This window comes from Genypterus blacodes, unplaced genomic scaffold (genome assembly GCF_046128005.1).
Source record: "Genypterus blacodes isolate CSIRO-AG114 ecotype Tasmania unplaced genomic scaffold, CSIRO-AGI_Gbla_v1 ptg000061l_1, whole genome shotgun sequence".
Classification (NCBI taxonomy): Eukaryota; Metazoa; Chordata; class Actinopteri; order Ophidiiformes; family Ophidiidae; genus Genypterus; species Genypterus blacodes.
The window spans coordinates 653,806-678,891 of NW_027466873.1; the positions used below are offsets into that span (position 1 = coordinate 653,806).

A 25,086-nucleotide genomic window follows, 5' to 3' on the forward strand; every position below is an offset into this window, starting at 1 on the left:
TCTCATCTGCTCACTGTTTGAAATGCAACAGCTGCAGGCTTCAAATATGTTGTTACAAGTGTCCATGTCAAGACTTGAATTTATAAATATATCTCCGAAGGCTCATATTCATTTAATACCTATCTATGCGTCTGTGTGAGCACTCAAAACATCATCCCTGCCACGGCCATTATTACCTCGTCACTGATACGTATTACTTAGCTCTGCGTAAGAATGGAGTAACAGCGATTCAAAAATAATGATGCAGTGTATTCCAGCTAAATATCTGAAATAACTGTAATTCTGTAAACATTCATGCCTTCAGCTGCACATAGCCTTCATGTGCGCCGAGTTCGAGGGATTACTGGCTGCTATCCATGATTATGGCTTTGAAGTAGCTCAGCACCCACACTGCTCACCTGATGCACCCCGTCTCAGTCTCCCCCCTCCTCCCAAACATGAATAAACCTTTAGCTGGAATCTGATTTTGTCTCAAACAATGATGTCATTTCAGCTTTGGCGATGATTTTTTTTCTGTAACGACCTCACAGCCATTTCAAAGAAACTGTGATAGAAATTTTCGTCCTGTGTTGTTGTGAGAATTATGCTGAAATGGAGAGAGCTCACACTGATCCTTCTATTTTTAAGTCAGAACTTCTCTGTCACCAACTGCCCGCACTCCTATTGTTCTCTTCTTGATAAACAGACTGTAGCAGCTTGTTGTCACTTCTGTACAGTTTGAATGTCTTGGCATGAGCACATTCAGTTCTCAGCGCTTGGATATTTCTCCAGGATTTTTAATGCAAGCATTGTTAATGCATAATTAATGCTTGAGGGAGATGAATTGCCGACATCTTCATTTAGCTTCCTCAGTCAGGCAGAGGGAACGCAGCCTCGGTTGATTTGTTCGTTTTAAAGTTTACTATCTCGCAGCTAAAGGAAATGAGACTGGAGGTGATTATGAGCAGTGTGAGCTCACCAGTACGATGGCAACAGATGGTTGATTACTGCATGGAAAAAATGCCTCTCTCTCCCTCTGTGTGTGTGTGTGTGTGTGTGTGTGTGTGTGTGTGTGTGTGTGTGTGTGTGTGTGTGTGTGTGTGTGTGTGTGTGTGTGTGTGTGTGTGTGTGTGTGTGTGTGTGTGTGATTCCTGCAGTCCACGCTAAAAGGAGCAAATGTGACAGTGTTTGGCTGCTTGAACCATGGAATGCCTCTATACCTACAAGAAAACACCTCACTGAAATGTGAATCAGGTATTCATTATTTACGACTCTTACAACTGCATTCTCATATAAAAAGTGCATTTTATCAGCATTATTATGAATACATTCCTTGCTTTTATGAGAATGTTCAGCTTTCCACGCCGGTATCTGGAATGTTTTGTTTTGTTTCTTTCTTTTACAGAGTCGGTCGCCGGGTTTTTCCTTTCTGTCAATGCTTCCTCCAATATCACCAAACTGAGGATTCCTTATCCACAAACAGGAACCTGGTACCTCAGTCTGCGCACGCTATGTGCCACTGGACACAGGTGAGACCTGCAACAACCATACTGCTCCTTCATATGATACTACTCTCCGTTTTGTTGGATGATATCAGCATTAGAATGAACTACAAGAGCGTTATAACCAAACAAATATTAATAAGGCAACAATCTCACAACAACAACACATGATGCAATCAGATCTATATCTCTGGATGAGGATGTGATCTAATGAACTAAACTGGTTGTGATGAATCTTCAGTCGTTATGGCGATAGATCCAGGGGAAGATAGTCTGTTTGTTATAGTTATTTGTTTGCCTTGACACGAGAATATTATCTGAAGGTTTATTTGGCCTTAAGGTCAAGCTCTGCACTCTAATTAGTACCCTGCTAGTTACCAAATGATTCATCACTAGTTTGTTTACCAGCATTATTAATTCAGCGCTCTCATTAAGGCACCATACCCGGTGTTTAAGAGGGACACCCTTGCTCATTCAGCCGCATCCTTCACCATCTGTCACCCTGAACATTAGTCTCATAATCACAATTCTGGTGCACACTTAGAGTATTATCCAGAGGCCAGAGTCAGAGTCTAAGATCCAAAAGCATATTTTAGAGGCTGTCACATCTAAATGTTAGGAAACTGAAATAAATTAATTCAGATTCTGTAAACAAGCACAGAATCCAGCCGGTTATATTTATTATTTCTTTTTTTTTGTTCCAACAAAACATAGACACAATGGCATCATATTGAGATATTTCCTGCTCAAACGCGCCAGAGTCTGACAGAAGGGAATCTGAACAGGTTTGAGAATTGTCAGTTTTGGGTGTCAGTCCTTCAGACTCAAAGAGTCAGAGCTTCTTTAAGGATTCACCATTTCACACAGACAGAAAAATCACAATAGCACAGGGAGAAACACCTTGAGAGGAGGCAGCGACAACGTCTCCTCTAGTGTTCAGCTCAGTCGCACAATATGTTGGGAGTGTGACACAATTCTCCTCTTCAAGTCTCGCTATTTCTATGGCTTTATCTGCCGCTACATACAATGTAATTCTCAGCTGAATGGAACAAATGCAGGCTTATTTTGTAAAGGTGGTTAAAAGTCATTGTGAGAAAAGTTGGCAGACAAAAATGTTTGTATTAAGTTGTCAAACTGCTTTGACAACTTACATTTTTTAACAGGTTTTCGAAGGTATTAGCCATTCAGCAGATTGAGCTGTTTTGCCGGAACCTTATTGGAAAGTAAATGCCAGCGGAATGAAATTTAGCAGACTCTTTCCCCGCCGCTTGGGAATTTCAATTGAAGGTGAATAACAGATGGTGTGGGACGCAGACACGTACTCAAATGAGCGAGCTGCTGAGGTATGAAAAACGCGGTAAACATTTACAGAGCTGTCTGCTTTGATTTCTGTACATTTACACTTGCTGATCAAGTCTCATTAGTGAGAAAAGAGGTGGCGTGAATGACAGGCGAGCTTCCCGACTACAATTAAACCGAGGTGATATGCGCTTTCAGAATCAATTAAAAAACAGGAATCTGTATTTTTTAATAAATGGGTTGTGGGCAAAAGCAGAGAATGCACATTTGTGAAATTGGCATAGAAACACAACCACAATTGTAGAAATATCCTCCTCAGAAAAGGCTGTACACTCTGAGAAGGGAGTTTCTTCTCTGTTACCTGAAATTAGAACTCGCCGGGGTTGTACCTTTCCGAATACAAGAAGGTTAGAGAGAAAAGAGAGGAGCGATGATAAAGTTGGATAGGGATTAGGTGGGGTTCGCTGCTAAAGTTCATATTAAGGTCAAAGTTTCACCGTGAAAGCCTTTCTCCCACACGACAGGATTATCAGCGAAATTCAGGCGTGATTTATGGAAAATAATGACTTTTGGGAGCGCGCAGGTACAGCAGAGTAATCTTATCTGACAAGGAGGGAACCTGAAACAGCCTTTTGATCCCCAAAACGGTGTGACAATTGAGCCGCGGGACATAAATCGAAGAGAGCAGCTTATGAATAATGATAATAACAAGGTCTGCTTTGAGTGCAGAATCAGCTGAGCCTTGTTTGGAAGTGAGACAAGTCGTAAACTTGTGCTTCCATTCTGTTGAGGAAAGGATATGGATGCTCTGATGCGGCGGTTAATGTTCTGTCTCTGTCTTGGCGTCTATAGATTTGAGCCGTGCGCCAACATCACAGCCGAGGTTTACATGCGTGCCTACCTGACTCCATGCATCAACGACTGCGGGACGTACGGGCAGTGCAAACTACTGCGCACCAACAACTACCTATATGCAGCATGTGAATGCAAAGCAGGTAACTAACAACATGCAGTATGGGAGCTTTTTCCTCTGAATTGGATTTTGTGCATGAGGTGAATGTGAGCTGAATTCAGATGAAAAAGTGTTATGTTTTTATATTTTGCTGTCTTTTTTATGCTTCTCTTTCCGTGATGTGTGTATACTTAGCTATACTATAAATTACTAATCTTAACTCGTAAAGAGAGATTAAAGAGTACAAATTGTTCAAATGAAGACAAATCCTTTGTAAGTCTTGCACAGGATCAATGGGAAACGTGCAGTGCCCTGGATTCTACATGGTGCCGCCGCATTCCTCGTTTAACGATATACAACTCTGACCTTATCTGCCTGTGACCTTTCCAACACGCAACTAATGATGTAACATCTGTGTGTGATGCAAGTAGAAGCAACAAAGCCAAAGAAAAGCTCACGGGCAGCGCAGAGCAGCAACGCTACACACATATAAAAACTGTAGCGTGATGTGGGCCAAAGGGCGAGGGCGTAGTGACACGTCTGCAGTCACAACCAGAGTGAATCTTACGCCTGCGTCTCATCATCATTCGCACAATCTCTGCACCGTGCTCGCGAGAGGGAAATGGAGGAGAGGCTTCTTCTTCTTCCCGACTTCCCGATGACGGATTGCGTCCTGGCCGATGCGTTGCCCTCGGCCTCCGTTCCAAATTCCATTCCAAACGACGCTTCACCATCTTAGTTCACGCTGTCTCATCCAATATGACGCGTGATAAAGATTCCAATTCAAACGGCAGAGTGAGCGTGTTTTAACAGTGATGAGCTCGCATCAGGAGGCCCCATTGTCCAGTGAAAACACGTTTCTGTTTTTGATTATTTTTCACGCTGGAATGTCTGTTTATCTCACACGGCTGATGAAGCTTCTGCCGCAGAACAGAGATAAACATTTCATCTGCTTTGAGATAAATTCAGACATCTGAAACAACATTTGTGTTTACCCTGGAATATTTGATGGGATTTCTCAAGTTTAGAAGGGCCAGTGTAACTTTTGAATGCAGAAATAGCACATTATATAGATGAAAAGTTGAATTTACGAGCAGTAAAGTGTGCTCTTCCTCACTGACTCACCCAGTTCAGCTGTGGTCAGCAGCCTTTAGTAACTAAAGCACTTAAAGTAACTGATGGTACTGTGTCATTTCAGTGACGCAATGAGGGCAAAGTCATAAACCACAGCGGCAGGTTACCATGCTCCCTCTTTTATTATTTACTGACAGAGATGTGACTATTTACTCATTTGTATGTCAGGTGATTAATAAAGTACGGCATCATGCAAATATTCACACCTGTTTTAGTCTGGTGGTACATTTTGCAGGCTCCTTAGTGAGTCTATTTAATTAAAAGGAAAGATTTGATCTCACACACTTTGTCACGTCCTCTTCCTACTGTCTTGATTCCTTCAACATCATAACGCCTTTTATGTCATTCCACATTTGATAACTCGACTTGCTCCTTCTGCTTATTTCAGATACTTCTCATTTGATTTACAGTCTCAGTATATCAGCCAAGATTGGAATTATCTCCACCGCTGCTCTTAAAACGCAGCATCAACTCTACTTTCCTCACCCCATTTGGACACAACCACTTTTCTCTGACACCACAAGAAGCAATAAATATGTTGTCATTTATCATTAACAACCTGATTGTCATTACCACCTTACACAACAAAGTGCAGCTAATGGGATGCCACTGTGCTAATGAACACAACAGCAGCTTTACGTGGGAGCTTCTTATTGTGCGACTGATTGTATTTCTATGAAGTGAGAATGTTGGGAAATGTAGGATAATTCAATACGGCATTATCGCCCTGCTCTGTTAAATCAGTGTAACCACAATACATCTGTGTGTGTGTTTGTGTATACGTGTGTTAGGCTGGGAAGGCTGGGGATGCACAGACAACTCAGCGGCTTACTCCTACAGCTTCCAGCTCCTCTCCACGCTGCTCCTTTGTCTCAGTAACCTGATGTTTGTTCCCCCTGTGGCCATCGCCATCAGAAGCCATTACCTGCTGGAGGCCTCTGTCTACATATTCACCATGTTCTTCTCCACAGTGAGTGGCTGCCGAGCGCACACACTGACGCATTTTCTGCATTCTGCATCATACGAGCCGGAGATGACCTATAAAGTTATTTTGGGTCTGATACCGGCATAAACATTTGGGAGGCGACATCACTGCTGTGTCTGCAGCGACTGATTCTCTGTGACAGGAGAGAGAAGCTACGTGTTCCTCACAGTGACTGACAGAAATAAACACGCTGATGTGCTTAGGAGTGCAGGAGTCTTTCATTAAACGCGAGCATCAAGTATAGCTGTGGAGAGGAAAATAAGCAATTAAATCATACACAAATGGAATCAACTCACTCACTCATGGCAGAGACACCATTGATGTAGCTTATCTGGTTCGTTTCAGCCGTTTCAGAATCATTTCAGGGATAAAGTAAACTAAATGTTGTTGCCTCTTAGGGCCAAATGTCGATGGAAAAGAATGGATTTTTGGGAAATTTCATCCTCTATCATGGTGAAATGTATTATGAAAACAGATATCAACATTTCAGAATGTTACCACACCACCCTCAGCAAATAACACACCTAAAACACAGTATAAATATATAATACTACTAACTATGTTCTGAAAACTTGACTGCATCCTTTCCTTATTCATTGATTGTTTTATTCATTCAGAGGGATATTCAAAAATATGTATTATGTATGTATGTGTGTGTATGATTGATCAGTTTGCTCAAATGCCTCCTCCACACAGACAGAGGTCGTGACCTTGGTTTCCTGAATGATGCTGTAAATAAACATGGATCTGATGGTTGTTCCCTCTGACACTCTGTTGTTGCTCTGGCAGTTCTACCATGCGTGTGACCAGCCAGGCATCGTGGTCTTTTGCATCATGGAGTACGACGTCCTGCAGTTCTGTGACTTCCTGGGGTCGCTCATGTCGGTGTGGGTGACTGTTATTGCAATGGCCCGGCTAAAGTCTATTATCAAACAGGTACGTGCCGAGAGTGAAGAAGAGCTACGTGACAATGTGAGGAAGAATGCTTCTTGTTGTTTTGCAAATGTTAAAAAAAAATTAAAATAGTCTATGAATATAATTATATCTTGAATTGGTCCTTTAATTAATCCAGAAACAGAATGTAAATAGATTCAAACTGCTGAATGTATTTATATAATTCAGCTTGAGCACTAACCTGCATGATGTTTCCTCGTGCAGGTTAGTGATGATTGTGATGATGTGTGTTGACTTCTCCTCCACAATTCTGATGAACAGAATCATTTGCATGTTACTTTTTTACCAATTATCCCTTATTTTCATCACTGAAGCTCGTTGTTTGACATTATTGACTGGTGTCTGCTTGGGCAGTATGGAGTCTGGCAGCATCTAAGCTGAGTTCTCCCTTCTAGCGGTCATTTAAAGTAACCCTTTGAAGCGAAGAGTGATTAGAGCAGGAGAATCGGAGACAAAAATGAAGAAGGAAAATTTGGTCTTAAATTGAAAGATCAATGTGCAAGGAACAGAGAGATTCTGTGACTGTGGGCATATTGCTGTGGCTAATGGTAAACACAAACAGGTGCACCCTCTCCCCATGTCACTCCCTGGCTGAACACCAAGATGAAGCGGTCTCAGTGTGTGTGCGTGCGTGTGTGTGTATGTGTCACACGTCTGAGTGGGATGGAGGGGAGGGCTAGAGGGGGAAGTAGTGGGAGGGAAAGAGAAAGTGTGAACATCTGCTGTCCTCTAGAGTTTTTATTTTTGCTGAGTACTGCAGTATGTAGTCACTAATCAAATCACACATGTCAGGACTGGCAAGTGGAATTGCGTGTGTGTGTGTGTGTGTGTGTGTGTGTGTGTGTGTGTGTGTGTGTGTGTGTGTGTGTGTGTGTGTGTGTGTGTGTGTGTGTGTGTGTGTGTGTGTGTGTGTGTGTGTGTGTGTGTGTGTGTGTGTGTGTGTGTTTGTTGGTGAGCCTCACCTCGCAGCAGTAGAGGGCGAAGGACCTTGGAGCACAATGTAGTGAGGGGTTGTGTGTGTGTGTGTGTGTGTGTGTGTGTGTGTGTTGGATGTGTTTGTACAATGTTTCATTTAAGAGGTCCAAATGTTCTCACAAATATTCCATCATAAAGAACATTTGTTTATAGGTTCAAAGAAAGCTTCATTTTCGGATTTATGCATTTAAAATTTGTAAGCGATGGCCGCCTTAAGCGAGTTAAGTGTAAACGGATAATTTACCTCATACATTTCCTACCAGTTTGCTGTCAATCCGGCTGCTTTGATTCATTATCATATCACTTTCTTACACTGGTGTTAGAGTCTCATGTGTGAATATCCATGCTGCATTTCACCAGCAATTATTTCTGATCATAAATCATCATCAAAGGGATGACATTTAAAGTTTTTACTTGGGCGAAATACCAAAGCTGAATGCAGAAATAGACAAGTCAGCACAAACAAACTTCCCAGAGAGGTTTGTTTTCTCTTATACTTGGCTTAGAAGGAGCCAGTAGCCAAGTTCATGGCCCAAAGTCTCAATTCAACAGAAGAAAGTAGTTTGGTCTCCTTGCGGCCAAAGTGATGGCTTCGGCAAGTCTGGTATCCGGTTGGGAGGGATCAGGGAGAGGGATAGTTTGGAATCTGACATACTTGTATTTGCTGCATCTTACCAACGTAATGGATCCCTCAATCTGGACCCTCATCCAAAATGAATGCAAGTGAATGCAAACCTCCAGCCAACACAATATGATCAACGGCCCAATACTGAGAACGCATGATACACAACAGGCGTTTTCAGTCCTCTGCCTGCTGAACCGACTGAACTATTTTTTTGGCTGAACTGCCTTATTGAAACGAGCGCCCTAGGTCTGTTTACCTTGCTCCAGGAGTGCATTTCAGCCAAAAACAAGCAATTCTCCCATTTAATTAGCCAGGATGCACACACACACACACACACATAGATTTAAGCCTCCATTTGGCACATACATTATTTGTCTCATTTGGAATTAGGGGTGTTGTCTTTGTAAACCAAACAGGATCCTGCTGCTCAGTAAAAACAGTTTATCCAGAACCAACATGAGATGATTTTTGATATGGCCCCATTTTATAGCAGATCTCACGGGTCCAGATGCCCGTGATTGACAGAAGATCAAATATTAAGTAGAAAATCACACAGTGTGCAAGCTACAGCCTCAGCACAGAGCACATTCAACACTGTCACGAGGTAGCAACATGAATAAATTACGAGTTGAAGTCTTTGTGACATTTCACATTTTTGTAGAGCTTGGCCCCAGTAAGGCAGACTGTGGCTCTGACATTAGGCCTGTTAAAATCAACACACTCACAAATACAATACAGCCGTTTGGGTGTACATTACACTACTAGACAGGAAAAGATATATGATGTATAAAAATAGCCTTAGAGGGAATTCCTAAAAAGCATCGCAGTGACAGATAATGATTCATTACACCGTCACACACACTGAGACACAAACGCATTCATGCCTGCATATACATTTGTACATGCATGTTTATGCTGCAGTTTGATCATTTGGCACCATGACTGATGACTGTGGCTGCAGCGAGTCCTGGGGCTGCTCCACGCTGCTCCTCTCCTCTTTGGTTCGTGCCAATTAGTCCTATTCTCCTGCCGGCGGGTCAACCTTTCCCTGCTCCAAAATCCCCAATTTCTCCTCACGTTCAATTCTCTCGACCAGAAAAAAGATTGCAGACCCCGGGCATTCTGGACAGACTTGTGACTCCCCAAAGCATGTGTAGCATAGCTTATTGATTTCTTTTTTTTTTTATTTCCTGTGCCTGCTGTGTCAATTTGCTTGCTTGACAAAAAATGTAAAATTGATTTTGCAGCACAAGCTTTTATTATTCTATCTTTATTATTATGTTTATTCCTTGGATTAAAGTACCATCTCTGTATGCAGATACATTATGTATCCATAATCACATCTGCATGACCCGATCAAAGTGTGACTCACACTCTGCACATGTTTATACTATACAATTCATTTTCTCCCATCCTGATAACATAGACGGATGCAAATAGCCTCTTTAATGCAAGATGTAAATGTGTCCGGACACTCCACATGGTTACTTTCTCTGCTGTTCTTGGCTCATCACTGACACTTCTGACAGCACAGGCACTTTCACAGAATGAGCTTAGTACTGATTTAGGAACTACTCTAACTGGGGCTTTCTGGAGCAAGAGCTAAACAGTTTCTTGCTTGCACTGGCTCCGTATTTAACAGGACTGTGGAGATTTTGCAGTTTATAGTAAGTGATGTCTACACTGGCGCCATTCCCATAACACAATTGACAATTCTATGTCCATTGGGAACATGCTGCTGTGAAGTGTTGGTTTTTCAGTAGATTTTTCAGTTGAATCCGTCTTTATTGTAACATCAAGACTTTTTACCATACTGCAGTAATCCTTATTTTCTCCTTTGCATATTATTTAAACATCTACTTGCCAGAACAATGGAACTCCCACAAGTAATTATTGTGTTTTGGCACATAACTGCAATACCCCCATTACCACTTAACCAATATGATGGGATGCGTGTTTTTTCCGCGTCAAAAGCAGGGATGGGTCGTGTCTTAACACATATTTCTGTTTAGCAAGGATGTTACAATGTGTCAGAGAGGGATTTTGTTGATCCGTGTGTTTTTGTCTCAAGGTGCTGTACTTGCTGGGGGCGATGTCTCTATCCATGGCTTTGCAGTTGGACCGGCACGGCCTGTGGAACCTGCTGGGACCCAGCCTGTTTGCTCTGGGCATCATGGCTGTAGCATGGGTAAGGAGAAGACGTGCCAAATACTAAAATATACACACGGAATTCTATGAAATAAGCAGAACATTGTGCCCCACTGGATCCTTTATTGTATGCAGTGTGTTGAGCCAAACACTTTCTGGGGATTCTTTATACACAGAATATGAAGTCTGGGTGTTCATGGTCTGTGTTGTTAGCACATGCAGATGAAAAGTGTCCCTGTATTGTTCCTGGGTTGAGCAGGTGTACAAATCCATTACACATGTGCTTGGCTAAAACTGTGGCTTTCTGACCAATTAAGCTATTTCACCTCAACAGCGACGGGGTCTTTAAAGTTTTCCAGCCTGTGAGTATTAGTCATGGCCTGTAGCTCCATTATAAGTCAGCTTGTACATTCACTGACTCTTCTCCAAGTCATAATGTGCTCTTTGAACTGAGAAGATAAAAAGTAATAGTCTTTTAGACATGGTTCGGGGGGAAAAGCCTTTAACACCAAACCTCTGACATGAGTTGGAAAACAGTTTGTGGCTTCCTTGGAGAAAGCTTTGAATAAATTGCCAGAGTTGTAGCTCAGAGAGTGACTGTAGCTCCCCGTGAGCTGAAGGATCCTATAGGAAGTGTAAAAGGTGAAGTTCTGCTTAATTCTATGAAATAAACCCTGCAGCTTTAGCATTAAGGCCACGTCAGAGTTTATTTTGCCACAAGATAATTTTCCTCACAGCTTAAACAGCCCTGCAGAATTCTCGCGCGGCTCTGCTGAGTCTTGCTCATTCAAATGTGAGTCCTCTCTGAGAATTACATAAAGCCAGGGGCTTACGCTGTTTGGTGCTTTTCCTGGAGCTTTGCCTCATCTGTAATGCGATTGCAAATTGCTTGTTGACATGTTATACAACAAATACAAAATGCAAGTATATGCGGAGTACACTGTGACAGTATTTACTGGATGGAGGCCTATGCAATGTAGAACAATGACAAATGAAAACGTAAAGTTGTATTATTGTCAAGATAAGACGTCCTCCTACTTTGATTACTTGTCACTCCATCATTTATCAACTGTTCACTAGTGTATGTCCAAATTTCAGCATTCTGCCTTCACCGCTGCTGTGAATTTGAGGATGGCTTATTTTCAACAAGGGCCTTTCATTTCAGGTTGTCATGTTTCTGCAAAGCCTGGCATTCTGAATGTTCCCAGACACAACCAAATTAGATCAGTCAAGCGGAGGGCAGAGAGCGTCTGCTGCTTTGCAGGGGTGTGATGTGCAGTGAGAGGCAAGGGAGAAGTTCAGATCTGTCAATGCCAAATCTCCCTAATTCTCCAAACTAAATGGGGTCCTGACTGATGTGTGAAAAGACCACTCTAGTCTGAAGTTGTTTGTCAACTTCACCAGAAACTTGTTTACCTCCAGAGGGACTTAAGAAAAGCACACACACAATTATGGAGGAAACACAGCTCATTTTTCCGTCTCCACTTGGTTTCAGCAGATTAAAAGTCTTTTACCTACAATTTATACAGCATAATAAATTAATCAGAGTCATTCTCTTGTGACAGTGAGTGTAATTACTTTAGTCATTCCTGGACGGCTTATACTTCCCCTGATAATAAGGGGATTTTTATATGGTAAAGCTAAGGGAAATGAATATAATGCAAGCAATCAATGTTTATTATCTGATGAAAATAGGGAATAAATACAGTAATCCATCAATCTCCACATGGTGTTAAGAGAGGAGTAGAAGGAAATGACCAAGTCGCTCTCTGAAATTGAAAAACAGCAAGGGCACTTAAAGAAATGATGAGCATATTTTCAATTTACATTAGGCAAATACACACATCATTTCCTATTACCAGCGGATAGAAGTTGATAGAATAACAAAATGTATTTCAGCTGGTGTTCTCATCTTGTCCAAGCAGTGATTTCCCCAAACGCTGTTGGATCCTTTGATCCATCGTTGTTCATTGTGGTGGACTAAATGCATATTTCATTCAATAAACCCAACACATTTTGTACCGCTCATCAACTGAAACCCCATTGGCCTCCACTTTAGCCCTGAAGTAAGTATAGATACATCTTAAGCGCCTAGCACTCAACTCAAACTTTAATTAACATGACTTCTGTGCTCAGCAAAAATGTAACCACAGGAAGGAGCAAGGGTGCAAAATACTCCATGATTAATGGGACAGCATTGTTGTGCCGTCACATTATGGGACAAAGGCATTACTGTGGCTAGTAAACGGCAAAATCCATATTTCATGTATGATGGATCCCTCAAGGTCTTCCTGTATTCCCACCTCAGTGCCCACAAAGACTCATCAAGATATTGAGTCAGAATGTTATTGTGGTTTATGTCAGAATGGGATGGCAACAAATATTTTTTTATTTTGTTATTGAGGCTCATCCAGATATTTCATGTTCCAAATTTGGTGAAGATTGAAGAAGAGTAAAGGTAGTGAACATAGATCAGTTGAATCAAAACTGAGGAAGCTCCTTCGAAACGGCAAAGTGGCGTCATTAAGTAAACAACTGAGAGTAAATATTAATGTGCAAAAATATCTAAATTCTTCTTGTCTGTCTCTGGGCCTGTCAGACGGTGCGCACCATTCGGCGGCGCCGTTGCTACCCTCCTACGTGGAAACGTTGGGTGTTCTTCCTCTTCCCGGGCACCATGATCGCCACATCCGCCGTGGCGCTGTACGCCTTTGTGGAGACAGAGGAGAACTACTTCTACATCCACAGCATCTGGCACATGCTAATCGCGGGGAGCGTGGGCTTCCTGCTTCCGCCGCGTGCCAAGCCAGACGCCAAGGTGACCCCGCTGAAGCGCAGAAGGGGCTGCGGCTATCAGCTGTGCGTGAACGAGCACGAGGAGATGGGACTGGTGGACCCGGCCATCATCACCATCAACAGCATCTGTACCAGCTGATAAATTCCACAACCTTGTACCTTAGAGACACTCCATTGCCTTCTTTTACTTGGGGAAATTCACACACGGGAAAATAAGCCACAGAACTTGAATAAGCAATGTAAATACTTTAATGCAGATGTAACACATTGAATTTGTTTCTGTTGTTATTGTCATGGTAATTACTAGCGATACAACTGTAATTATTCTTATCTATTGTTGAAGTTGTTCTGATGAATTGTATGTGTACAGTGACACATTATTGTTTCTGAATATGTATTTAAAGTCAAAGCTGAAACACTGCTGCTATCTGACGGTGACTGTAAAACTGCTTATGTTGGTTATTTATTGGTGGTCTCTTAAATAGGCCAATTATTTTACTGTTGGGTACAGACGAGGGGACGAGGGACGGGGGTGGGTGGGAGGGTGGCGAGGGACATTTATCAAGGGCACGGCTTTTCTGAAATTCTTTTGAAATATATCTTTTGCACTGAGACACAAAAATGTTATTCTGTACATTTTTATAACGGCATAGTATGTATAAACTGGCATCACTAATGAAATGTAAAATCTAGTTGTCATGTGGAATGTTAGACTGTCTTCTGCAATTGCAATGTATCGCTTTCACACGAATGTGCTGATTGTTCTTAATGGGAACGATTCCAAAGCGGGGCTGCCTGTGGAAAAAACGAGGGCGAGACGGGATTAGATTACAGAGACCTCAAAACCAAGACCTCACCTCCCTGTTCTCTCTGCCAGGACCTGTGTGACACCAGATTCATAAACAATAAATGTTTTCTTTCTTTGCCTCAACATTTCTTTAGCTTCCTGAGCTCTTAAATGTGGTGCAACCGGTGAACCTCACACAAAGACATCTTATTGCAATTGCTGGCCCTAATGGAAGCCAGCGGTACTCAGACAGTGAGATGAGAAGCTGTCAACAGCACTCCCTCAGGAATAGCACCAGAAATGAATAATACTCCAGCAGGATGAAGGCAGCTTCAGAGCTTACTGTCGATATGCTGCAGCCTCTCTCATGTGAAGAAAAGAGGAGCTGGGAGACTTTTATGACATACATTTGGATTATTATGAATGTTCCATCAGCAGCTCTTTCGTTTTTATCACCCAACTGGGCTTTTTATCGCATTCTCTGAGAAATGATTCAATAATTTATTCTTTTGAACAATTAGACAACTGAAGCAGGTGAGGTGTGGGGACACACATGACAGGAACAGAGGACAAAGTGTCTTTGACATCACATATACTATACACGTATACTAAAATCGGCAAAAGCTCTATTACGATTCTTTTTAAATACAAAAGAAATACATAACAAAGCACGAGATACGATTTTTAAAATTGTATAATCTACAGACACAGTATACAGTGTTTAGATACAAGCACTCTCTCTCTCTCTCTCTCTCTCTCTCTCTCTCTCTCTCTCTCTCTCTCTCTCTCTCTCTCTCTCTCTCTCTCTCTCTCTCTCCCTCTCTCTCTCTCCCATTAGACCAGCAACGTTTCATTTTCGTTCAAGAATTGCAAGCAAAGAGCAAGACAAAAAATAATTCCACTTTTTGACCAGAGCTGCAACTACTGCAACTAATTAAGCATCAGCTCTTTATGTGAGGCTGTTTCTGTTGAGCTTTGAAAAAAAAAAAGGGAATGAGGAATCTGGACGGCATTCTGTGGCCAAATAGTAACGCAACAGGAACTCAGTCAAGCAGCATAACACTTGAAACAGTATGAATTTCAGTTCATTTCTCAGACATTTCCCAACCACTTCAGTGAAAAGCTAAATCATGGAAATTACAGTAGTAAGAGACTCTATACTCTAAGTGCAGAGTGTAACCGGGAATAAAGGCCTCAGACCGCGCTTAAAGAGATGAATGACCTAAATAACAAGGTCTTAGCTATTGAAATTTCAAACAATAGACATGATGGTATTTCCACTACACGTGTAATCAAACCTTCTTTGAATTCAAGGATTCCAACAGGATTATTGCCTTTACACACCATAACCCTGAGCACTAGAGCACTAGAGCACTAGAGCCATTTCATCTGCCCCTTATTTGTGTGTTTGTTTTTCTCCTGAGGTTAACCCCCCCATATGAGTACAGAGCTCCTCTACTGGCCTGACTAACATACTTAACATGTTGGTGTCCTTGTGCTGTCAATCCACTTCCATATCCACATTTCACATCCATTTCAACCAATGTAACTTGTCTGTCGCCCAAATTGACAAATGTGAAAGCCAGTCATTCTGTTATTGTCTAATGCTTTACAATCATACACCTTTATAGGCAATTATAAGAGACTGCAGCCCGGTTTTTGATACGTACTCTCATTTCACATGAATGTCAACTGTTGGGCTTACTGTATATATTAAAGCTAATTCTCACGACATTCCATTGGGAATAAAGAACATACTGCCATGTGCACAAGCAAGTTAAGATAAACTATTTAATAAAACAATATGACTCAAACTAGATATGAGCATTAAGAGTCCAGATTGCAGGTCCAATAAGTCATATAGCTTTGAAATCGTTGAAAACTGCAGAAGGAACATTCCTGGAAAAGATGATAACACATAGACAAAAAGTCTCTATGGCCTGCAGATTTACCATGGAAATGAATTTCCACCTGAGTGACACAGTGTCAACAAAAACGGCACCTTCATTGCCTCTCAAAGCTGAGATTTATGACTGCATTGCATTTTGAACACCACCAAGGTTAAGGCACAAAGATGCATAACGTGGTCTGAGGGGGCACAGGCACAGAGGTGTGAGTGATGGGAAAAATAAAACCCTCCTGATGAGTCATCTTTCAGGCTTTCTCTACACAGGCAGGTTTACATTTGGAGACAGCCCTCAAACCCACAATGTGTGTTACCAACCATTAAACACGATGGTCCCTCTGTAATGGTTTGGGAATCCATCTGCCGGGCACTATCAGGTCTGATGTTTGTTCTGCATGATTGCATAGCAACCAGGAAACATGATGCCATTTTATAGGACCAGATGCACTCTGGGGCATAAACACTGTTTCCTAATGAAGGAATAAAGGAAAGGTTAGGTTAGGTCAGTCCAATCTTACCTTATTCAGCCTGTATTTGATACCATAACATTAAACAAGATTTTCATAATGAGGTAGACTTCATTTGTGGCTCTCTGTTCTCCTTGAGAGAGGTCAAATCTTGTCGTAATATGATGTGATCTAGGTATTGCTAGGTTGATTTCTCCCAATATGAAACATTTGTCTCTTTTTTTTAGGTAGTTTGCACCTTTCCGGCAGGTATGAATACGTTCTGGCATTCACCAAATAGGCAAACCCCCTTGATAGAAGGCTACAGAATAATCATTATTGGAGATTCTCAGGAAGGATCTTTTCATATTTCAATTCCCAGTTCGGAGGCTGAGCCTAAGCAAGAAGACCACACTTTTGAAGGCAGAGACTCATTAGGATCAATCCCTGCCTATGATGTGGTTCACTGGGCCACTTCAAGTCAACTGTCTAGTAAAAGCCAATTGTCACCAGTAGGGGTGGAGGTGACTGGAATACAACAGCTCCCACAACAACAATCATCCTCGAGCTGCTCTCTGTTTGCTGGGCTAACAAGAGTCATTCTCTCCAAACTCTCATTGGAGTGGATGAGAGTTTCATCAGTGCCACAACAGTCATGAAACTCAAAATTCCCGTCAGACCTCTGATCGACCCTTTGGTTTGGACCGCTTTCAAATCTAGCATATGTCAGGATTGCTAACAGACTCAAAGCTCATCAGGCCCTGTGGGCTTCGTTCCGCTCTCGTTCTCAATTTGTCCTCTCTTATTGCCCAGGTGCTAAGAACATCAAAGCTGATGCTCTATCACACTAGCCCTCACCCAAGAAGCAGATATATGACTGGCACACTAATCTACCCTCTGTGTGTATTGTCACCGTACCCTATTTGGAAATTGAGAAGAATCCTTACAATTCACATAGTGCACTTTCTGTCCCTCTACTCTTTGCCCACAGGTCTTGTACCGGGCTCATGGCTTTAGATTCACATGTCAAAATGAGCCTTCTTCATTCTGTAGCACATCTATCCCCTGTAAATATGGGCCTGGGCAGAGGCTCTTGTTTTTCACCAGGGATCTTCTTTTACTAATGGAGTCCTGTAAGCCGGTTCCCAAGTTTGATGCCCAATTTCCTTCCTCAAAGGTAATCAACCTCAATCTACTGTCAGAGCGAGTTTGTCTCACTCCCTGTGCTGGACCTGTGGCTGTTAGTCCTCTCTGAAATTATACACAACCCCAATCAATGAGTTAGTCAGTTTATTTGATGTAGTGATAAAGTTTGTACCATTTCTCCCACATACCCGAGTTGCACTGAACAAAATGGTCACCGGCTCAACCTCTCCGTCTCACAGGTCCAGCCCCGCCCCGCACTCCCCCCTGCATGCTGGGACTCTAGCAGTGTGGTGATCACTTCTCCTTTACACACTTTTTTTGTGCTGTTGTTCCTCTGTTTTAATGCTGTAATCGCATTCTAGAGAATTGGGACATTCCTGTAACCCCCCCACCCCCCCAATCCCCCACCTGCCTTTTTTTTCGTAGTTGCAGCAATTTTACCCAAGAGTCAGGAATTATGTGTTTGTATTTTTCCCATAAAATGTTGTGCTCTAACACAGAGAATGTAGTTCCCTTGTCTGGTGTGTGTGTCCGTTTATCTTTGTCACAAGGGGGAGCAGTATTTTAAATATGTAACAGCTAATTTCATTGGCTTTTATCTGTACATCAGCATGTCATTAATGAGATATCGCTGTGCTAATGAATCCAACTGAGGTATTACGAATGAACTCCAGTTATGACGGTGCTATTTTGTGTGTGTGTGTTTTGAATTACCTGTAAAACTGCAGGACTGCATGCAGGATGGAAGGCTGAGAAAACTATTGACTGTTGATGTAGGAGCCTTGTTGTTGGATGTATTGTGCATCTGCTTATTACATTTCAGTGATACGTGATTTAACTGGGTACTAGTTAAGCCTGCAGTGACAGGGAGTTCATACGGCCCGACCTCCAGGTCTGATCACATAATTGCTCCCACATGGCCCAGTAAGCAAGCAATCGATACTGCATACAACTCCTCAGGCCAAATCCAATTGTTGACGTTGTCCCTCAACATTTACTTTGCTGTTTAGTTTCTACACTGCCCTTTACTGGATACTTGTTGAATGTCTTGTAATGACTTTAATTATTCTCACAATTGCAATGTGTGCGTAAACATGTACAATAAAAATAATTTATGGTCAGTTTTAGTAAATACTAAAACATATCTGACTGAAATTGAACCTGTAGATGATCTATCAACAGACAGAACAACAGTGAAACAACACAATAGCTACCCAGCTGCCTGATTCAGCTAGAATCGCTTCCCAAATTACATTTTCATGCTAATATTAATAATTCAGACGTCTTGATGATTTTGTTTATTAGGATTGCACAGAGGCTGACTCCTCATCTAAAACCAGGTTACAATCAATTCAGATAGCATTACATTAGATTAAACAGGAAGCCATTTGCTGCGTGATGAGAGGAATCACAGGGAGACGCACCGAGCTGCAGGAAACAAATGTTGTTTATGAAATGTATTTCCTGGAGAATAATCCTTTCTTTTTTTTTACTTAATCAATGATTAGATGAGAATAAAAGATTAAGAAGCAGCCTGTGAGCTATCCGTCTGAAATATGCAAAAATGAAATGAAATAGATCAAGCAAATGCATGAACCTGTGTGATCATCCATTATATGCACTCAGAGAGAGAAAGCAAAGGTCTAATTATGTGTAATTATGTCGTCTTTTTGGTTTCCCTTCCGTCCATTTCTGAAGAGCACTGTGGTCTTGTTACAGTATAAATAATATGCCATCCAAGTTCTTCTCTAGAGTATTAAGAATCAAGTCAGAATAGATGCCACATGAAAATGGAGAGAAGAGTTTTTACCCCAGTTTCATAAGTGTCTACATGTCCGAAAAAGTTGACAACAAAGCTCTTGTTTGGGAAGAAATTCATGTCTGAGGGAGCTGAAGCGGAACAAGTTCAAAGCCAGTCAGTCTCTCAACGTATCTATCAACACTTGTAGCTAAGTACCATTTCATAGTGAGGCTTAAATAAAGAAGTAAAGAGGGAGGAGGAAGCTGCCAAAACAGGACAGATTTGAATAAGTCTGATTTGGCTCAGCTTATGCTCCTCCCTCAGGTTGCTGTCAGCACAAACTGGACCCAAACACATCAAGCAGACAGGCTGGCAGGCTGATGGGACCAGAAAGGTCATGCTACATTTCAGGTGCGGTGTAGAGAGGAATGGCTGGGTGTCGGTGCCGGGAGATATAATAGAATCTGTCATGGGGATATACAGTACAGAACAGCGTGTCGTTCCACACAGGCATCTGCCACAGACGACTAAATGATGGCTGGCACACTGGAAAACACCCTGTGGTTTGCAATGTGGCCCAGATGTGAATGAAAAATATCTGCAGGTTTCAAAGGTAAATGATTTTTTTTAATGACAGCTGATGTTCTTTGAGGAAACACAAACAAGAGAGTACAGTAAAGTCCAATAGATGAATGTGTACTATGTTTTTTGTTCATGTCGAAATCACAGCCCACAGTTTTTACTGTTAGTTTACTGTAAAAATTCTAATCAGCATTGCATCATATTGACATTTAATATTATTCAAGGGCTTTGCTGCTTTGAAATGCTGTTTAACACTTTTTTCCCCCAAAATTCCTTCACTTCATTACTGCAGCAGGAGTGAAAACATTTCCCACGTTCTGTGTTAGTTCATTTATATCACCAGACACATCTGGCCCCGCCCCCTCCCGCCACCTCCAGGGGTGTTTGTGCATTATGCTTAATAGTCAAACCTATTCAGCACACCGCATGTATGCTTGTGCCAGCTGCTGAGTCTTATGAAATGATGAAAAACACAGACAAATTACTCTTAACAAACTTCGCTGGCAAACTTTGTGCCTGCCGATGTTGTCACTCATTAGTGATCAGCGTGAATCTCATACAGCTCATCCAGTGTGTAGAGATTGTTAACTGCTGATCAAATAGTCATGCTATCAGTCATTTTAGTAGGGTTTTTTTTTATTACATTTAATCTATGAATCTGCTTTTCATTTCCTCTATAACAGATGCTGTACACAAATATCATGTAAACTGTATCCCTGCCTATTGTTTATGATCTGGCTGGGTGATCTGTGCTTGTTATGGGAGTCACACAACCAAACACCCTGAGGATCCATGTTGACAGGACAGGAGGGTTTTTTCATCCAGCTCACATCATTACCAGCCGACTTTGGGGCAGGGAGGTCGGACGTGACCTCTGCTCTGATCTTATCAAAGGACGTCTGTCACTCACGCCGGACGCTTCACACGGCGGCTCATCCCACCTCTTTGGATCAATGTTTCTATCTTCTTCCCTCATTGCTTTGGTTTCCTTTTGACATTCTGGTGGCTGAATTGTTTTCACTGTCTATCAAGTTGGCTATTTTCATTTCTTTCCGTTGTATAGTCTCTTTGTCCTGGAGTCATAATTAAGTGTCAGTGTGACACGAACAAACAAGATTTATTTAGAAGACAGTCTACGATGTATGTTTACTCTGCTGTATGATTACACTGTCTCAAGTGGACCACAAAGAAATTCCACATTGTCTTTTTTAATGGCTGTGTGCATTGGTGATGTGAGCATATGTGTATGTGTGTGTGTGTGCTGCTCCGATGATGGTACATGTAACTATGCCTTAACAAGCTCTGCAGCCAGCATGCAGTTCCACTCCTGTGGAGAGGAGGACATCCTGATTGGCTCATACTTTGCGATAAGCCCACAGTTTCCCCAATTAGGCGGTTCAGGGTATCGGTTTTAGGGGGTTTCAACTCAGTCACTGAGTTGAAACAGCTTGTTGTTGTTTGAAGCAAGATGGAAAACACTGTTAATGTGCAGAGATAGTAAACGATACAAATGAATAGAATAGAATCTTTATTGGGTCAAATCACACATGCAAACACGTGGTCTGAAATTTGTCTTGCGTGCCCCTCTTACACACACACACGCTTTTTACAGAGGCGACAGCGCAGGGCGGCCAACTGTTTTTGCATTAAAATGGAAAGAGTTGGTGGTGTCAATAATTCAGGAGGCTAAAATGAGTTTTATAGTTCTATATTTACAAAAACAAAGCTCCTTAATATTTTAGCCTTATAAAATAAAACTTTATATTTTAGGTTCATTTTTTCTACTATTGGATGAAACTGTCGATCAAATTGGAGCAGGTGGGGCAGAGTAGTATTCACTCGAAATGATGGGTCAGTTTTCTGTTATCATAGTGTGGTAAAAAAGTTGCGGATTCTTTATTTATTCTTTTAAAGAAATCCAAGGCAGGTAGGATATTGAAACTTGTTGAGTGTTGGTTGGTTGTTAACTATTCTGCTCATTTCCAAAGCGGTGTTTCCATGTGGCTGCAGTTATGGGTTATTTGAAAGCAGCAGGGGAGCGGCTACATCGGTAGCTTGGTTTTTACTTGTATTTTCATTTAAAAATACTTTTTTTTAATTGAATCTCATGTTGATGGTGTCTAGAACAATTGTGAGCTCTGTTGTGTAGTATGTTTATGAAGAGTTATGAGCATAAATAGCAAGCCAAAAATACAAGTGAGCTTGTGGCCCTGGCACCGGAGAGGTTAATGAGTTAGCAGGATTTCATTGTTGACCGTTTGTAAGGATCCTGGATCTCTCAGGTCTGTAAGGCACTTGTTGGAGTTGTTGTCATAGCAACACATCCTTAAGGTTATGGCTGTTCTGGAGCAGCCTCATTCAATGTTAATAGGATTAGATCACAGCTTGAAACATACATTACACAGCCGCCCAACTTCAGCCACTACCTCTCTGTTTCTAAGAGAACAAATTGACATCAGTACTTCATAATAATAATAATCAAATTTGAGGTTAATGCGCAATCACCAAGATCCCATTGCCTGAACTGTACAAAGGGACCACTTCAGTTAGGAGGCAATCATATTTTCTTCCCTGTTGCTTTACAAAAATAAAGAAAAAATCAAGTAATTGCTCTGCATTGCTGATTACTAATATTGACGGCTGATAGAAGTAACATTTTGGAGAACATTTTGTATTCTGTGTGTATATTAGTTAGTTTAACCTGTGCTTCAATTTGCACAGAGAGGACAAGACCATCATTTAAACACAATTCATTTGTAGAAGTAATAATTGGCTACTGTGGACAAAAATAGACTCTGCACGTTCTCACATGAGGGTGAATAACCGAAATATGCAGCTGGGTGTTTGCACGATTAGATTACAAACACATTACGATCAAGTACAAGCTCAGTGTACAAAGTGTACTATAATTGCACACAGCGGGAGTGTGATTTGGTACCCACAACAGATTTTTCAGCGCAAGGCCACTGGCACATTAGCCCAACTTGGATGTATTAGATTGATTTCAGTAGTGAAATAGAATTATAATTTACACATTGGAACTAGTCTTTGTTTATCTTTTTTCTTAATGTTGTTATATTGCTTGATGATGCCAAATCTGAACGACATGAAGAGGTTAACCATCATTGTCACAACTGAGAAAAGAGGTGCTACTCTGCTAAATTATGTTTTACACAGAGTGTTCACATGTTCTGCAACAAGAGTGAAAGAAATGTGTGTTTGGTTAAAGAAAAATGTGTTTCTACTGTGTTAACTAAGTCAACTAAGTTCTTGGGCTAAAAATACACACTCGACTGAATACATGTTGCACATCCAAATGTGAGGATTAAGGTTGACAACTGATTGACTTTTATCTTCAAGGAATTTGCATGTTTTTGCATGTTTTTGCCTCACACACAATCACATGGTGCGATAACACACGCATGGTGAATGCGTCATAACACAGATTCTTATCATCCCGGATCAATCATTAAGTGTGGTTCATGTCACGTAAGCGGCCTGTAGATCATCACATATGGACAGTTTTTGTGATTGGATTTTAGACTTTGAACTCTGAAGAAACAAAGAGTGAGAATAGATTTCACTCCATGGAAGGTAATGAATGGAGGTGCAGCCCAGAGGCGCCCGCTTAAATCACCTCTATATTCACTTTTCACTGATGACTGCACTGCCGACTACAATAGGCACTGCATTATTAAATTAGGGAAGGGCAAAACAGTGACATGAAGAATTCAAATCAATCAATCAAAAATGAATCCTTTTACGGGACTCGCTGAGTGGAATTACGTGGCGGTGATTTAAATGCCACCGAGATGAAGAAATCATTGGTGAATTATTCTGAAGGTGAACATTGGCAGAGCAGAGGAGTTTAAAACATACATGTTTCACAGCAAGCAGTGCAGAGGTGGATAGAATAGCTCCTTAAATAAAAAGGGACATAGAAATGTGTGTATGTTGCATTTAATCTCAGTCGAATGCTCTTACTTTCCCTGCCACATGATTCCAACAAAGGAATTTTAGCGGTGAGGAGTGAAAGCTTATTGTCAAGGCTATTATAACTTATTGGAAGAGATTTGCCATCTGTTAGTGTCATTTGGTTGCAGAAATTGGACCCAGAGGAAAATCACAGATGCCAAAGAGCCCAATGTCAGATAGACAATAGTGCTGAAGTGCTGCTTCCACCAAACTGCAGCAAGGTTCAAACAAACAAACAAAACTGTCCAGCTTTGGAAGGTGCAGCAGCCATTTATCATGATTTGTCTTGTTTGTTGTGTCTTGTGTGACACATTTTTTATTTAAACTGGGGAAACAATGACTTAAAATATTATATAACTACACCAAGTAATACATCAAGTATATGTCAAAATGTGGGACTATACAGTATATCTCTGTAGGGAACAGGTATGTGATATGCATACAAGATGTGTGTGTAGTGTGTGTAGGTACAGTGATGTGGTCTGGTATCATATTCGTACAGCCCTTGAAATATAAATTGTTGTATAATAATCATCACTGTGCCACAACGCTTTAGTAGTTTGTGAGAGTAAAGCTGAATCAGATCAGGGCTCTTTCTCCACCTTCTCCAATTTCCTCCCACAGTCCAAAAGAAAAGTAAATGACTTTAATTAAAAACTCTAAATCACATGCAGCTGCAAATGTGTTTGATATAAACAGCAGCTAATGGAGTGTGAATGCTGGGATGTGGGAAAATGGATGGATTGATGAATCCTAAAAGTCAAGCCGCTACACTAACAGAGACGAAATCCATGACTGCCTGGTTTGAGAGATGATATATACGGACCGCCACGTTTTTATTTGTTACATATCTGTGAACTGTGTCTCATCGGAAGTCACACAGGATTTTCCCTTTAGAGGAGAGCTTGTCTTTTATTATTTTTGTGGAAAGAAACCAATGGCCTACTTGGCTGGTGAACGCATTACTGAGTCAAATCAAGTTATTGTAGTTCAATAATTAACATCATAAACAAACGTGTTAAAAGCCTTCTATCATCATCATCATCATCATCATCATCATCATCTTTACAGGGATGGTGCTCTTCACATGACAACTGCCATCGAATTATTGTCAACTGCAATATTGTTCAGGTTTTCAAGGGGAAGTTGGAGTC

General features: G+C 41.3%; 1 protein-coding gene across 1 annotated transcript in view; it reads left to right on the plus strand.

The window, feature by feature from the left end:
- The window catches only part of tmem8b (transmembrane protein 8B), a 28,464-nt gene extending 14,803 nt beyond the window's left edge, over positions 1-13,661 (plus strand). Inside the window, exons 7-13 of the mRNA XM_076154003.1 lie at positions 1,137-1,233; positions 1,385-1,508; positions 3,633-3,775; positions 5,658-5,836; positions 6,641-6,787; positions 10,477-10,593; positions 13,153-13,661. Of these exons, the coding sequence (XP_076010118.1) occupies positions 1,137-1,233; positions 1,385-1,508; positions 3,633-3,775; positions 5,658-5,836; positions 6,641-6,787; positions 10,477-10,593; positions 13,153-13,488 (1,143 nt within the window). The 3' untranslated portion in view covers positions 13,489-13,661. The remainder of the gene's footprint in view (positions 1-1,136; positions 1,234-1,384; positions 1,509-3,632; positions 3,776-5,657; positions 5,837-6,640; positions 6,788-10,476; positions 10,594-13,152) is intronic.
- Positions 13,662-25,086: the final 11,425 nt, after the last annotated feature.